The following is a 17,402-nucleotide window of genomic DNA, read 5'->3' on the forward strand; positions in this document are numbered from 1 at the left end:
AAGTACCTAAATCGGGATACTGATCCCACTAACCCAACCCTCAATCTTCTGCATACTTAAACCCACACAAAACCACACAACCATCTCTCTCCCAGCAATCCGCACATACTTTACCACATGGCACCAACAACACGCAAACTTCACCAACACCACTCGAGGCCTTCGCCCGATCCGATACTAGCACCAAAGCCCAGCACTCGGTGTATACCGAGCTGAAGCTGCCAAAAGCACACCACTTCTCCCACTCTCCTTCTCCCCTCTTCCTGACTAACCCTACCCACCCTTCCTGTTTACAGATCCGCCAGAGCGCCTGGGGACCAATTCTGTTGGTGACGGTGCGCTATACAAGTACCGCTAACATAACATAACATGAGCATGTGAATCCATGCCAGACCCCATGCTGGAGAAGGAACAAGTTACTTACCTGTAACTGTTGTTCTCCAGCATGGGTCTGGCATGGATTCACATGCGAACCCTCCCTCCCACTCCTCTGCGGCTCTTCACTTGGTCATACTGCCACTTTATATGCTACCAAATCTGAGGATTGCTGCCAGGGGAGGGGCTTAGGGAGAGGGCAGTCATTGGCTGGGGGCAGTATGACCCAGAGATCCGTGATTGGTTACTATTATGAAAGACAGATCAGAAACAAAACTGATAATGATTTTTTTTTCTTTACCGAGGATTCCCGGCCTGACGACGAGGAATATTCATGAGCATGTGAATCCATGCCAGACCCATGCTGGAGAACAGTTAGAGGTAAGTAACTTGTTCCCTCTCCCTAATCCCTCTTCCCCCCTCCCATTGGCTGCCACGTGGTGTCCTGTGTATATATGATCAGGTACCTGTGCCAACCACGGTGGGAGTGGTCGATTCATTCGGCTTCTGTGGTTCGGGAGAGTGTCGAATTCTCTTCCCTAATAGGTGTGATTGTGATAGGCCCACTAGTTACAGCCATTGGCTGTGGCCACTTTCCATATTGAACCATTTGGTTTCTTAAATTAGCCACAGTATTCGGCCACACTGTCGCTGTATCTGTAAAATTCCTCCTTTTTTGGTCTTAATCCCATTTTCTAACTTGTTTAAAAAAAGAAAAAAAATATTCCTCCAGCATGGATTCACATGCTCATGAATTTTCCCCGTTGTCGGGCAGGGAATCCTCGGTAAAAGAAAAAACAGTTCCACTTTCACACCAACTGTGTTTCTCCTCTAAACCAATGGTCATTTAGATCATATTGCTCCCATCCAATGACATTCCTCTCCCTAGGCCCCGCCTCTGGCAGCCATCTTCAGTTTTTTTACTGCACGCTGCAGTGTTGGGAGTCCTCGAGTTGCTCTCCAAGCTATTTAGTATTTTTTTTTTAAAGTTTTTCTTTTTTTTTGTTTGTTTGTTCCATCAGAGCCTGTGTGCTTGTTTCTTCAAGCCTGTATTGGGCCTACTTTGTGCCCTCTGACCATGACGGGGGAGGCAAGGACACTTTCAGGCCCTGCATCCAATGTAAGCTAAGGAATGTCTTTGTGGAGGACAAACATATAAAGTCTCTATGCTGCCTGCACCCGGACCACAACAAGGATGGGTGCGAGATATGCCTGGGCTTCTAGAAAGAGGACAGGATATCTGGCTGACAGCATGGCTCAAGTCGAGCAAGGCCTCTGACCCGCGCTCTGAGCAGGGTCATGCCTCACCCACGACTCGTCGGTCTGAGGAGGAGGTCTGAGTCCTTTTGTGGACACCCCATCTGTGGGAGTCCAAGGCTAGGCTAGGAACCGCAAGACCGGAGTCGCCGTTGATGCGGGTCCCAGGTTTGAATCTGCGATCGCCTTTGCTGTCTGCCTCCTTAGCAAGCCTGCTATCTGGTTCCTCCTTAGAGGAAGTCCTCCAATCCGGGCAAGTTATGGGCGAAACTGGAGAAACAAAGGCCGGGGGAATAGAAGACATCACAGGCAAAACTGAAGATGCCGTCGACATCCTCTGGGGTGACCCCAGGTGCGATACAGCCGGCGAGGCAGCAGCGAAGGCTGCAGGTACTCCTGGGGGTTGGGGGACACGCACCGGTTCTGGTCCCAGTACACGGCCCTCAGGAGGGGAGAAGAGGGGTGAGTTCCCCAAAGCAGCCCTCAAAGGTTTAAGCTGAGCCAATGGACATCTCCACAGACGACGACCAAACGTCCATCCACAAGGACGATGGCGCATGGCCTAGCACGCAATAATTCCCTCTACAGCCGAGGGGACATATGCATGGACATCCTGTCAATTCTTCACACCCTAGTGATGTAGATTCAGCAGAGGTTGCCTCCAACACCGGCACCTGTTCGATGAGGATATGGACTTAGTCCCGGCATACCGGCGATCGCTGCACCTGGATGCTCCTCATAGAGGTTCTCCTCCAGACGAGGTGGGGTCCTTCCACTTGATCTCTAAGGCCTCTGAGCTGTTCCAGCTCTTGTCCGAGGAAACCAAAAAAGGAGTGCTTCCTGTATCGGTGACATGAGTCCAAGAGGAAGACTGTCGTGGCTGTAACCTTTTTGAATGACATTTGGGAGGAAGGCCTGGCCTTCATGAAGAACCCATGCACGGCTCCAACCAAACGGGACAAGTTGGAGAAGAAATACTGGGTGCTGGACTCCGCACCCAAGTGTTCGATGTTACAACTGTCGCTGGACTCTGTAGTTTTCGGCCGGCGCAAGAAAAGGTTCAGTCAACCTGGCATGCGCATCACCAGTCTCTCCAGACAACGAGGGGAAGAAGATGGACACCATGGGGTGGTCATCTACACGGCTGCATCCACGATCAAAGCGACTGATGCACTGGCTATCCTGTCCAATACAACCGGGAGCTTTGGTACAAGCTGGGCCCTATCCTGGAATTTCTTGCTGATGAGAAGAAAACCGAGGCTCTCGCCCCCAGGAAGGGGCTGGTGGCATTGGACCATTCCATTATGGTGGCACTAGACCTCACTGACTCTTGTTTCCGGCAGATGGGAAACAGTTTTTGCCTTCGTCAGCAGGGATGGTTGAAGGCCACTAACTTTCGCCAAGACGTTCATGTAAAGGTGCTGGACGGGCTGTTCGGCGAAAACCCGTTTGGGAAGGCGGTCGATGAATCCCTTCAAGCCATAAAAACAGACACTGAGACGGTGAGTTCCCTTGGCACTCTGCAGCAGCATCGCTTGTCTTTTCGCTCCTCCAGGGGGAAATTCAAGGGTTACTCCACGTCGTACAGACAGCCTCCTTGCAGAAAGCCTACAGGGCTTGCTCCCAGGCCTACGGTAGCATAGGTCGGCGTTGCCAACACCTACAGGGCAGGGCACCCAAGCAAGCATGAACCGACAAGATGTTGAGGGAGGGGCACTCGTGCACCCCAGTGGGAGGCCGGCTGACTGGGGTTTGTCAGCAAGTTGAAAAAGATCACCACCGACGGATGGGTGCAGGATGCTCTCGCCCAGGGACACACCTTGAGTTCCAATACAGGTGCCCTTGTGTTCTACCAGTTCCCCGTCAGGAGCAGCCCATTTCTCAGCTGCTGGAAGTGCGAGCAATGTTGTGGAACGTGGCGATTTAGCGCTTGTTCCCCAGTGACTCCAGGGCTCCGGAGTCTATTCCAGATAATTTCTGGTTTGAAAGAAGGGTGGGTTGGAGACCCGTACTGGATCTACAGCCAGAACGAGTACCTGAAGTCTCAAAAATTCATGATGGTCAAGTTGCAGGACATGCTCGGCCAACTGGAGGAAGGGGATTTCTTTTTTTTTTTTTTTTTTATTTAAGAACACATTTTATTAGATTTATAACATATAACCATTGGGCCATCTGGGGCCAACATTTAAACAACAACATTAATGATAATAATAGAAATAAAAATAACGTTGGATGGGGAAAAAAACTCATATGGAATATATGCTATTATGTAGCATTCTGTACATAGCGTAATAGTGTTTGGTACGAAAGTAGGTTTTCCGCAGCATTGTCCACAACCCTTAGTCTATGATGTTATGATATTAGAAGTTCAGTAATTCATATCGTGTCTTCCCAGGGTTGCCATACACTATCTGCTTTTTCAGGGCAACCTCTGGCTCTGTAGACCCTCCTTTCTATTGCGATGCAGATTTCTAAGTCTGTGATCCACTGATTCACCTGCGGCGGTTCCGCTGCCCCCCACAAGCGTGCTATGTTTCTTTTGATGATCGCTGTTGCGGTCATGAAGCAGAGCTTTTCGTATTTTGAGAGATCTATCTCACTGTCCGCTCCCAGTAGCAACAGTTTGGGATCTCTGGGGATCGTCTGGTTCAGGACTCTTGATAACACGTCGCAGCATTGCTGCCAGTAATGACTGATTACCGGGCATTCCCACAGTATATGAAAGAAGGTTCCTTCCTCTTCCCGGCATCGCAGGCAGTTGGGTTCAGCTATTTTGCCCCATTGGTACAGTTTTAACCTCGGGTAATAGATCCTGTGCAGTATTTTCAGTTGTACTAGGCGTAGTCTGGCCGATATGGTGACTTCACGGGGGGGAGGAAGGGAATTTCCTGACTTTTATGGGTCTAGAGGCTGCAAACTTACACATCCCCATCCACAGGAAACCTCAAAAGTTCCTACGGTTTGTGGTACAAGGCCAACACTACCAGTTCAAGGCCCTACCATTTGGCTTAAAGTACATAAAATGCCGGTCCCTGCATTTGCAGGGCTTGCACGGATAACCGTACCTGGACGATTGGCTGATACGTGCCTGCTCCTGGGAGTTGGCCAACGAGCACACAAAAGAGAGCGTCCAGCTACTGACGGAGGTGGGGTTCTCCGTAAACAATCTGAAGTCCTGCTTAACGCCATTGCAGAATGCGCTGTTCCTCTGCGTCAAACTCAGCACAGTGGCCTGCCTGGCGTCGCCCTTGGAGGAGAGGTTAGCAGCCATTCAAGGAATGGTGCAGAGACTGTCATGGTTAGGCCATCAAGTCGTTGCTGGGCATGTCGTCCTGAATCTACCTGTCCGTCTCTGCAGGCTGCAGATGTGACCCCTACAGGAAATTTTGGATGCACGTTGGATACAAGTGTTCAGGAGTTTTGCAGCCAAGATCCCCTCAACGAGTTCCGGTGGGTGATAGTGGCGGGTGTGCTCCCACATTGTCCAGGGGATGGGTTTTGAAACCCCGCGATACCAGGAGACGGTCACCACGGATGCCTCTCTGGAAGGTTGGGGGTGCTCATACGGACGTCTGTACGCCATAGGTCTGTGGCTTCCGGCAGAGAAGGATATGAACATCAACATCCTGGAGCTACGGGCAGTGTTCTGGGCCCTCAAATCTTTCCTACCGTCTCTAAAGGGCAAGGTGGGGGAGAATCTTAAGACCACACCATCACCATGTTCTACATCAGGAAGCAAGGGGGCACCCTATCACCAGTGCTCTCAAAGGAAGCTCTGGTATTGTGGCACTGGGCCATCAGACAAGGGATGTGCCTCATCCCACTCCACCTGGCAGGCATCAAGAACACCATTGCAGACGCCCTCAACAGGGAACTGTGCTCCTGCCACGAGTGGGAACTTCGTCAGGATCAGGTGGACAGTCGGTTTGTCAAATGGGGCAGGCCCCAATTGATCTTTTCCCAACAGCGGCAAACTCAAAATGCCAGCAGATTCCACCAACTGAGGTGCTTGGGGGACGCATTCTTTGTCACGTGGGAGGGTCTATTTCTGTATGCCTTCTCCCCTCTCCCAGCCCCCGTTTCCCTTCCTGCTACAAGTGATCAAGGCACTCTGTGTCATTGCAGGATGTGTAGTGCTTTGAGCAGTATCGGCCTGAAGCGTGAGTTATACGCGAGTTATGACACCTTGCTCATATGTGCACATGTGCTACTCCATATCTCATCGGTCTGTTCCAGATTCATGGCTTCTGCTTATTTGGAGCGGACTCTAGTTTGCAGCACAGGTTTGCGTTCCTGAATTAACCAATACAGAGTAGATATCACCCCTTGACCACCACCTGCACTCATAACCCCAAAATAGTATCTTCTGCAGGTTCAAAGGGGAAACTCCGGCCATAATAATATATGCAAGCCATAGTCTTGCAACCATTGTGAAGACTTGCACTGTGAACGTTCTTGAACATCACCGGCACCTATGAAATGACAAACTTTTTGTTTGCAGCCAAATAAGTCATGCGAGTCAAATGTTCTCAGCATTCCTATGCATCTCTATACTATATAGTGCAGCAGCTGTGCTTAATGACTGGAGTCAGTTTTAAAGAATTATAGTCCAGAAGCAGATCCCCCCCCCTGATACTGACCAGTATCACTGCATTGCCTAGAGTGCAGTACTTGTAAATGGCTTCACAGCAAAATCTTTCATCTACAGTAGCGCTGACGGCTACAGTCTTGTTTAGGATACAGTCTCGGAAGACCACATTTCTTAAGAGGGGGATAAGGCGGGAGGGCAGTGAAAGTATAGATTCTACCCTATTGCTAAAAAGTAGAGGGACCAGCTGCCTCGTTTTCCTCATGTACTCTGCGTCCATAGTTTAAAGTTTACTTTTAATTCCCTAGACATTCTCTGCACTGGTCCTCCAATAAGCAAGGCAATGGTGTGCTGAAGTGGGACTCTAAAGCGTGCAGCATGCTATTGCTTAGCCTTTTGTCCCTTACATAGATGTTAAGAGTAATCCACTTGGTAGCATTAGCAGCATAGTCTGTGCATTTGCACAGCTTGTGGGCATAAAAGGAGAAAACAATATTCTGCTAGTCAGTGGTTTATGCTTGCCCGAGTATCCTTCCTGTTTTGCAATCAAGTGGCATTTGAGGCCTTTTCAGGAAAAGTGCAAACTGAAAAACCTTACACTCGTACTCTTGCACTTGAACTTCATTGTTTGACAAGTTACATTCTTAAGGAACTTTTGAGATTTACCTTACCTTATTTCTGTTTTCGTTCGTCTCACATTTTCCTCGCTTCCTAATCAAAAATGTTATTTTCTTTTCTTACATCTTTCTTTGCTTTTAAAAACAGTTTCTTGTAATAAGCTTAAGGTTTTCAAATATAAAGCCAAATGTTTGATAAATTAAAAAATAATAATAATAATTCTATTTTTTTCCAGATATACAAAACTGGGATATGCTGGAAACACAGAACCACAGTTTATCATTCCATCATGTAAGTATTTGCAAATGATTTAATCATTAATGTTTCAGTATTGATAGGTGTGACAAATCATACCTCGCACGATCCATTTGCAATGACATTTAAGAAAACGTCTGATAGTGGAATGTATTTTGTGCCTAGAGTACCTGTCCAAGTTGATGCAGAGTTGATCAGAACATTTCGAAATATAGAGGCTTGGACATAATCTTGAATCGTCCCCCTTAATACTTCAATTGTTGAACCTCACTTTGGCAGCCTATCAAACTTTGCCTTGTGTATTATTCTGACTATTACATTATCCTTCATGAGCAGCAGAGCAATGATTGAATCATTCCCTGTAAGGGTCCTATTCACAGGGTAATTTCTTTCTCTTGTACGCCTACACACTCTAGCATATCCCATAGAGTACGTGCCAGCAGCTGTAGTTTATGCAGTGCTGCCGTTCTGTGGTTATTTTTATTTTTCTTCTCAACATACACTGTGTTAATGACTGATCATGCATATGTGTCTGGCTTGGACAATACTTCACCCACCCAAACCCCCTTATCACCTCACACAATATTCGTTTATATGCTGTGTACTTGTTCAGCGATCTGCTCCATGTAGTTTGGATTATGATGGCAATTACCAGCGCATTTCGTTATATTGTTCAGTGACCCTATGCCTGCTAAAGTTAGCACCAAAAAATTCCTACGTAATTAATTCTGCCCCTTAATCCATTTTACTTAATCTGAGCACCATACTAGATGTAACACAGTGCCTTCTGAGTCAATTTAAAAACCCACAAACTGCCTCAAAATGTGCTCAGGTTGCTATGCGTTGGCAAGTGAGTGACTCTTGGCGATTAAGAAACGGTGTGCATATGGAGAATTGAGGGGGGCGAGTGACTATTTATGCCTTCCTAGTAACTTGGGAAATGAAAATCTTTCCTCCTGATAAGCCTCCTTCTCACACTTCCTCACAACAGACATCTACTCCACTTAACATTAGCTTTGGGAGTGGAGCAGCAAGCTAAGACGATGGGAACCCTATAAGATAATTGTTAGTACGGTCAGATAGCACAATGAGATGAGCGCCCGTTTCTGACATCTGTTTCGAACCTGCTGATGCAGGTTCGAATCCCCGCAGGGCCAACTCAACATTTCATCCTTTTGAGGTCAATAAATTGAGTGCAACGATGTGGGATAGTAATATCAACTGTTATCTCAACGCTCAGATGCCTGCGGCTTGTGGCGCTATATAGAACTAGATATTATTATGAAAGATTTTCTGTTTGCACCTTTCCCTCCATAGATTTCTATGGGACTCCCAATCTTTGTTTGTTTTTAACCAAGTCTTGACTTTTTGGAGGCTAGTAAAGCCCCTTGCCTGTTTCCCTCATTCTTATGGGGAAACTGACTAGTCCCTAAAACCCTTTAATGAATGCTTGCATTGATACAATGTCACCTTACAGTGAAGTGCAGTTGGGATACTTTGTATCCTTTGTCTTTTTTGGTTACTTTTACAATGTCTCGAAGACCAACTGGTGGCAGTTCTATTTTTTTGAGTGAGTTATTTTACTTGAACACAGGAGGGTAGTAGGGGGGGGGTCGCATGGTGTGTGCCAGAGACTGTCTAGTCTCATCCACATCTTTGGTGCCTGAAAGTCTGTTGTTGGGCAGATGTGGTGACAAGTGTCTAGCCATAATTGGATTCCCGCCCGCTAGTTGAATGATACAGATCCTTACCATTGGTCTGCTTGGCCTTGAATCCCAGCCTGAATCTTGGATAAAAGGAGGACTCCTGTGACTGTTAGGCGGATCATCGTTGGAACCTAGACTCCTACAAAGAAGAGCAGCCTGTAGATGGCCTCTCCAACTGACCAGCATCGACTCCAGCGTTATTCCAGTGAAGCCCTGCTCCCACCTGATCTCAGGAAGGTCTTTCTTGCTGCTTCGCCCCTTGAACCCATGGGAACAAACCCTCTTGGCCTCTTCTTGAGGATCTGTGCCTGCTGAGCTTTCAGAAGTGTCCCTGGACCAACCAGTGGAGTGACTAGCTCTTGCCTTGTGTACTTCGCTGCAGCTGATGTTCCGAGTAGAGCCTTGGAACTTGGCAGATTGTCCTTTTTTGCCACAAGTCACGTGCTCTTTCAGTTTTTTGACTCCAAGGGAAGATGTTCTGGGGCTGTTCCTGTGTTCACTGCTGTATGATGGCCTGACTGGATATCTTCATTCAATCTGGTCTTCATGTCCCTGAGGTGTCCTGTGTCTGTGTCTCCCACAGAAGTCTGCACTTGTGTTCGTTGGAGTCTTCAACGTTAAACTGTCTGGAATAGATTATTGTGCACCGTGACTCACCGACACTAAATCTTGTGAAACAAAGTATCTCTTCTTTCTAAGTGACGCTCGCAGTAGGATCAAGAAGAGAATAAGCCCGGAACAAAGTCTGTAATCTCCATCTGTGGTGTCTGGCAACTCTGAGCCAGGTGGGTATGTTTACCTTCCTATTGTGTTCTCACCTCTCCTCCCATAGGGTAACTAGGGCATAGAGTCCTGACCCTAACTCACTCTGACCTGACCTTTGATGGTTTAAAGCTATCCTAGTTTGTTGGATTGAGATGAGTACTTGCCTGAACTGTCCGATTTTTATCTTACTTTGGAACTCTTTTTATTATTCATTACCACTGGCACTATAATTCTATATGCATTTACCGGCAGTAGTAAATGCTTTGGAACTGAAGACATTTGGGCACAAGGCACCAACCATCCTAGTATTGGACTTTATAATATTGAGGGATGCTGTTTTTGGGTTTACTCTACGAGTTCTGTCTAGTTCTATGGATCCGACTACTCGCTGGCAATTGATACATATGCAATTCTGTGTCTCCGAAGTATGGATGTGTAAATATTTTATAAGGTTTTGTGGTCAATATTTATCTTTGATTCTTTTTTTTTTCTTTTTAATGCTTGGGTATGTAAACTAAATGCCTAATCGTATTTTTATTTACGTAGGTCTAACTTGAATTACTGGTGTTGCTGTGTGTCGACTCGTAGCCCTAGACTACTCTTGCACCCTTCCTGAGAGTAAGCCTTGACCATTTTGCAATCTCCCATCGATTATGTTTGGCTAACCGGTGTCCTCCCTGTTCGTCATAATGGGTGACCTCCCCAAATCCCCCCACCAGGGCTTATTTATTTATTTATTTTTTTTATTCATCTCTACACCAATGAAAGGTAATTTGTCTCAGTCAAGGGTGGAGCGTGGTGAATCGAGGGAGACTAGTGGTAGTCGAACGAGACCACAGAGTGCTATCTTTATCATTTCCTCTTTGTGCACAAGCTTTTCGCTCGCCCGCCCCATGGTAGCAGGCAAGGAGTCATGGGTAGGATGAAGATGGCTGCATAACCTGAGGGGCAGTTCTACTGTGGAAAAACATAGTGCTGCGAAGGCATCAGCAGTACGATCCATCTGGACAGTTTTATACAATTGGTATACCACAGCAGATGCAGATTTGGGAGTCAGGAAAAAAGGTTAATCAAATGTGCCAAAAAGCGAAACCTCCTTTAAAATTGTGTCCAAAGGCATGGGATCTAAAATAAGTGTTTGATTTATTTTAAATCCAATGTGAGGGGAGGGGGTTGTGAGGGGAGGGAGTGGGGCGAGTCCACTCAGACCAAGTTGAGTAAAGACCCTTTATGCTAGATGTCATTTTTAGAAACTGAGAAGAAAAGGGTGAATAATTGTTCAAAACCTCAAGGAATATGCCGGTAAGATAGCTCAGCGGGTTGAGCACTCACTGCTGCGATCTGAGCGTGATCTGCAGGTCGCAGGTTCGAATCCCAGCAAGGCCAACTCAGCCTTTCATCCTTCCGAGGTTGATAAATGAGTACCAATATGTTTTACTTATCTTGGTCTCCCTTGGGCTAGAAGTTAGAAAGCAGTTAGAAAGTTATTGCTTACCTTAGTCTGTGTTTCACTGAGCTGAAAAGCAACTGTAATTGTATATTGCACCAAAAGGTCTTTTTCACCTAAATCTTTGAGTGCAGCTCTGCGTCAACCTCCCTCTTTTTGTCCTATGGAACAGCAGTGGAGGGGAGGTTCCTTGCGTCCTACCAAAAGAGAAGTAACGAAAAGAGCCGCCAGTCAAAGAGGTCAATGTAAAAGTACCCGTGGTGGTCGGGGGAAATGGAGGTGCCAAAGCCGCTCAGGCAGCTGCCTCTTTGCCTTCATGCTCTGCCGCAGCTGCTCCAAAACAACTATCAGGTTATGCTTCATTGTTCGCCAGTTGGGGGGCAGACTGTCACAGCATCTCCAAGAATGGCGAGCTATTACTTCGGATGCATCGGTTCTAGATACAATAGCCCACTGCTACTGACTTCCATTCCTAAAGCGGCCTCACGACAATCCACCGGGGACAGTATTTGAAGCTTCCGGATCCGCTCCTTGTGCAGGAAATTTTGACCCTGCTGGAGAAAGGCGCTATAGAACTGGTGCCTGTAGCAGAGAGGAACAAGGGATGGTATTCCCCATATTTTTCATTCCAAAGTAAAACGGGGGGATTGAGCCCCATCTTGGACTTGTTGGTTGAGCAAACTTCTCAGGTAGAACAAGTTCAAGATGGTCCCTCTTTCTCAGGTCCTCCAGGCCCTTCGACTTCAGGATTGGTTGGTGTCTCTGGACCTACAGGATGCTTACTTTCATGTGCCCATTCAGCCAAAGCACAGGAAGTACCTGACGTTTGCCTGCCCTGAGGGTCTTCACCAAACTAATGGTGGTTGTGGCTGCGTACCTCTGGCGAGAGGGGGGGAATTCACGTCTAACCCTACCTTGACGACTGGCTGATCCGTGCGCGTTCTCCCGAGAAAGCAATGGATCATCTCAGTCTCATCTGCCGCTCCCTCCACAAGCTGGGCTTCTCCCTCCACTTTCAAGAGGTCGCATCTGACACCTTCACAACAGCTCCAGTACATCAGGGCTGTATTGGACACATCCTTGGGCAAGTGCTCGCCTCCCAAAGTGAGGGCTCATCAGATTGTGCAGATGGTGGACAAATTTCAACATGCCCAGCTTTCGAATTCTTAAGGTTGCTACGCCTCATGGCATCCTGCATTTTTCTGGTGCCAGAGGCCAAGATGAGGATGAGATCCCTGCAATGGGTCCTCAAGATGCAGTGGTCACAATTCTCAGGCAAGATGTTGGATCCCGTTCAGATTCCACTCTCGGTCTCGCAGGATCTTCTGTGTTGGGCCAACGATGGGACCAGTGCCAACTGGAAGTGTGAGGGATTCTGCTCAAGGGAATTTCCTCCGAGAGGAGCCTTGGGAGACTCATTCGTAGTGGATTGGTCATTCCCACTTCTGTACGCGTTTCCTTCGGTCCCCATCATTCCTCAAGTGTTAAGGAGGTTGCGGAGGTTCCGATCCCACATGAGCCTCATTGCTCCGGATTGGGCCAGGAGAGCGTAGTACCCAGACCACCTTGAAAGGTCCATATGCCCTCCACGCCGGCTTCCCTACCGAGAGGATCCTCTCTCTCTGGAGGGAGGAGCAAGGAAGGTGGGAGGGAGGTTGGGAGGGTGGAGGGTCGGGTTCTCCATCCAGAGGTCAAGACTATCAACCTTCACGCTTGGTATCTGAAAAGTTAAGATGTAAGGAGATTGGGACCTCACTGATGACGTGATGGAGGTGTTGCTTTCAGCCCGGCTTACTGTTGGCATAAGTTTTGCCACTGGTGCAGAGGACACAATGTCGATCCTTTTCAGTGTCCATTCCCATGGTTCTGTCTTTCTTGCTTTCTTTGGCCCACAGGGGCCTTCAAGTGGGTACCATTAAAGGTTACGTGGCGGCGCTGTCTATCTTCAAGTGCTCGTCTGAAGAATGTTCTTATTTTAAGATTCCTTTGATTTCCCCATTTCTAAAAGGGCTCACTAATGTGTTCCTGCCACCCCCGTTTCAGGTGCCGGTTTGGGACCCGAATTTGGGCTAGAAATTCTTGATGGGTGCTCCATTTGAACCTTTGCACTCTTGTCCTTTGAGACTATTGTCTTTCAAGACGGTTTTCTTGGTTGCGGTTACATCCGCTCGCAGAGTGAGTGAATTGCAGGCACTTTCATCTAAGCCACCCTTTACTGTGTTCCACAAGGATAGGGTTGAACTGAAGGTACGTCCTTCCTTTCTACCTAAGGTAGTGTCTGAGTTTCATTTAAGCCAGAATGTGGTACTTCCGTCTTTCTATACTCCTCATCCTGGTAAGGAAGAGGAGCAACTCCATAGGTTGGACCCTAGGAGAGCTCTGAGCTTTTATATTTCTAGGATGTCCAGGGTCGTCGTGGATGATCAACTCTTTGTGGGGTACGCTGGACACAGATTAGGCCAGGCTGTTACCAAACGGACCTTGTCCAGGTAGATTATACTCACCATTACTGAATGTTACAGATGGGCGAACAAGGACCCTCCTGAAGGGTTGCATGCTCATGCCACTAGGGGCATGGCCACTTCCACAGCCCTGCAGCGGGGAGTCCCTATTAGGAATATTTGTGACACAGCGACATGGGCCTCTAGCCACACCTTTGTCAAACATTACTCCCTGGATACGCTCCATGGTCAAGATATGGCCTTTGGTAAAGTGGTTCTTTATTCTGCCATCTGATTGGATATTCTAAATTCTTTTCCGTCCTCCATTTTCTGGTACTGCTTTGGGAGTCTGTCAAAGATGTTCTGAGAATGGATTGTGTCCTCCAACATATTCCACAAGTTAGTTACCAACTGGTAACATGGATGTTCCTCCAACGTATTCCACATCGCCCTCCCAGCCTGCCCCTCTGGAGAATTTCCTATGCTATTGCAGCTTACGTTCCCTCAAGGCTATGTGCAGTCAAGCAGGCATTGTGTACGCGCATGTCACACGTTCTGGAGGAAAAACCATAAACCGAGGCTACAGGCGTCGTGCATCCTATTTATAACCTCCAGTGACGTCGCCCTCGATGGAGGCCTTCGACCCAGAGCCATCGAAGCAGGACGCCCTCTTCCGAAGTAACACAGCTGTTAATTACTCGTCAAAGAATTAGTTTGTAACTGTAACTCGGAGTGAGCAGTTACAAAAGTTCTTTCGAGGGGATTGGGTCCTCCGACGTATTCCATATCTATGACATGTAATCACCACAGCTGTGCTGCTTCGGAAACTTTTTTCTGCGTCCTGCGTCGATGACGTCGATGCGCCGTCGTCGAGGACCTCCTCCGACGTGATAAGTAGGACGCACGACGCCCGTAGCCTCAGTTCCGTTTTTACTGCGAACGTGTTGCTTCGTGAATCTCGGTTAACGCCTCGACTCTTTGGAGTTCTGTTCTTGTCGGTTCTTCGAACCTGTTCGTTTTTGTGAAAATCCTTCGTGTGAAGATGTCTTCTACTTCGTCTTCGACCCCGCGTCCGGGCTTCAAGAAGTGCGGGGAGTGTGGGTCCAAGATGTCGGTGACGGACTCGCACGACGCCTGCCTCTGGTGCCTCGGGGAGGCCCACGACACGGAGGACTGTATCGATTGCCAGTCGCTCACGTCCAAAGCCTTACCCGAACGTAAGAAGTTGTTGTCGGTAGGTCGGGTGTCCAAGCCCCGGAAGTCGAAGTCTGCGGGGCTTTCGACGGATGATTCGAGGGGTGACTCTCCGCGTCATCGTCTGAAGTCTCGTGGGTCTCCTTCTAGGAGTCGGTCTCGCCACTCCTCAGCCTCTTCGAGGCATTCTCGGAAGCGCCGACACCGGTCGTCTTCCAGGTCCTCTTCGGAGGACTCTGCCCGGCACGTCGCTTACCCCACCAGCCGTGCGACGCCGGAGGAATGGGCTATCTTCGGGAAGAAAATGCTGGCGATTCTCGAGTCGCAGGGTACGAAGCCGTCCGCGCCCCCGAGTGGTGTCGGTCGTGAGAGGTCGAGAGACACCGCTCGCAAGAGTGGTCGGCACGAGTCACGGGAGAGGTCCCGTTCGGACAAGGAGACTCGTTCTCGACGTACCCGTTCCAGGTCCCGGTCCTCGAGGCGTTCGAGACCGCGTGCACCTGTGAGGTCTCGACGATCCAGGAAGGATGTTATCCAAGCAGTGGCTTCTTGGGAGAAATGGGCTGTATCCGTAAAATGTTTACATAGGATCTTGTGGTCAACCAGGTCACAGGCCGCCGAGAGATCTAGGAGTAGGAGGAGTGAGGACCTGCCTTTGTCCATGGTTTCTAGTAGTTGGTTCTTGAGGTCAAGTAGGGCTGACTCAGTGCCGAGTGCGGAAGCCAGAATACCTTTTTCGAACGATGTTGTGCGCTTCTAGGTAGGCCTGGATGTGTAGATATGCAGCCTTGTTTAGAATTTTCAACAGGAATGGCACGGTGGTGATTGAACAGTAGTTGATTGGGGAGTCTGTGTCAAGGGTAGGTTTTTTAGTAGAGGCCGAACCCAAGCTTCCTTAAGGGTGAGCTGGGCGGTGTTGGTGGCAAAGGAGGCGTTAATGAAGGTGGTGACAAATGGTGCTAGGGCTGTGGCACAGTCTTTGACTACATTGGCTGGACAGATGTCTCCTTTACATAAAGATGGTTTGGTATGCCTCATGATAAGGAGGACTCAGGAATTGCTACATCCCTAAATGCAAAGGGTTTGGTTGTGTATTTGCTGTGAGGAGTGTCTCCAGCTGGCTGGTTGAATGGGGTTTAGGTGGAGGTGGGTTGGTTTTAGGCAGATTGTCGAATTGAGTTTTAATTTTGTCTAACATGGCATGTTGGATGTTGTTGCACCATGTTTTGTTTTTTCTTGGTAGGTTGTGTGAAAGTGGGAGGGATTGTCAGCTCATTGTAGATGGCGAATAGCTCTTTGGATTGTGAGTTGGCTTTCTCAATTCTGGATTTGTATGTGGCAGCTTTGGCGATGGCCTTTTTATATTGTTTGGTGACTATAAGGTAGGTGTCTCTTGTGGTGGTGGGCTTAGTTTGACAAGCGGTTAATGCTGCTCGTTTTGCGGTTTGGGCATCTTGGAGTTCTTGAGTGAACCAAGAGTTCACATGGAGTGTAAGTTTGGCTTGTTTGGCTTTTTTCTTTTTTAGTGAAGCTACATCATCTAAAACATTTTTAAGAATGGCGTTGTAGATCTCTACTAGTATTGTAGGGTTGTTGGATGAGGGCTGGGCCAGTGTAGCGGTTTCGAGGAGGGTGGGGGGGGGGGGGACTATCCTGTCTGCAGTGAGCAGTTTTTTTGGATCTTGCCATTGTGGATGGCGCAGGCGGGTTAGGGTTTCCTCCTGTTTTTAGGGGTATGAAAAAGTGCAGTAGGTGGTGGTCCGTCCATGGGCGAGGGGCGTTAGAGCTGATGTTGGCCGCACAATTGTGGTCCGCAATCCAGTCTTATATGTGACCTTTGGTATGGGCCGGTTCATTCACCAGTTGGGTGAATCCTAAGTCTTGCAGAGCTTTGGCGAGGGCTTTGCTTGTTTTTTGGATCCTTGAAACCCAAGTTGAGGTCTCCTAGGAAAATGTCTCTTGACTTTTAAGGTTGTCCCCCAAGATGTGAGTGATGTTAGATTGGAAGTCGAGAGTTGGACCTGGTGGGCGGTAGACGATGTGTATCTTTATGGTGGTGTTTGGTGAAGGAGATATTTTAGCTGATACTATGTCAAAGTTGTCAGCCTCAGTGGTCTTTAGTTGCCTAGCATTGAGGTTTTCCTTAATAATTAGGGTGACACCGCCTCCCTTGCTAGATGTTCTGTCTTGGCGAAGGATGATGTATCCTGGTGGTAAAATTTGTCAGATGGCTGGACCGCAAGCTTCATGTAGCAAAGTCTCTGTGATGGCTAGTATGTCTAGGTCTAGGTCTAGATCTGTGATGAGATCATGAATCCCAGCGGCATGTGCTGGCATGGAGCGAGCGTTGATGAGAGCACATTGGAACTGTTTTGTGGATGTCCACTGATTTGGTTGTTGCACGGATGCTCTCAGGAATGTCGGTATAGCTGGACATTTTTGGCTTGGGGGCAGCAGTTGGTGACGGTGGTTAAGTGGACTACTTTTCAGGGGATGTCCTAGTGGGGGCTGAGAAGCGGAGAGAGCGGCAGCCTAGCCTCTGATTTCTCAGGTGGAGGGGCAAAGGGTGCGTGCGAGTTTGTGTGGTGTGTAGTGGTTTAGGCAGGATAATTATGCGGTTAGGCAAGGTGCTATGGCGGGCCAAGTTAGGACTTAAGTTGGGTCTGCCTATGGGTAGTACTGGTAGGAATGGTGTAGGTGGTACATTGTAGGGGCCTGGGAGTGTAGATGCCATGTTTCACAGAGGGAGTTTCTAG

At 48.3% G+C, this 17,402-nt stretch overlaps 1 protein-coding gene across 1 annotated transcript in view; it reads left to right on the forward strand.

Moving 5' to 3' along the window:
* The window catches only part of ACTR3 (actin related protein 3), a 260,843-nt gene that overhangs the window by 87,715 nt on the left and 155,726 nt on the right, over positions 1-17,402 (forward strand). Inside the window, exon 2 of the mRNA XM_069616585.1 lies at positions 7,074-7,129. Coding sequence (XP_069472686.1) covers positions 7,074-7,129 — 56 coding nt within the window. The remainder of the gene's footprint in view (positions 1-7,073; positions 7,130-17,402) is intronic.

Source organism: Ambystoma mexicanum, chromosome 9, assembly GCF_040938575.1.
Source record: "Ambystoma mexicanum isolate Mex_15411 chromosome 9, UKY_AmexF1_1, whole genome shotgun sequence".
NCBI lineage: Eukaryota > Metazoa > Chordata > Amphibia > Caudata > Ambystomatidae > Ambystoma > Ambystoma mexicanum.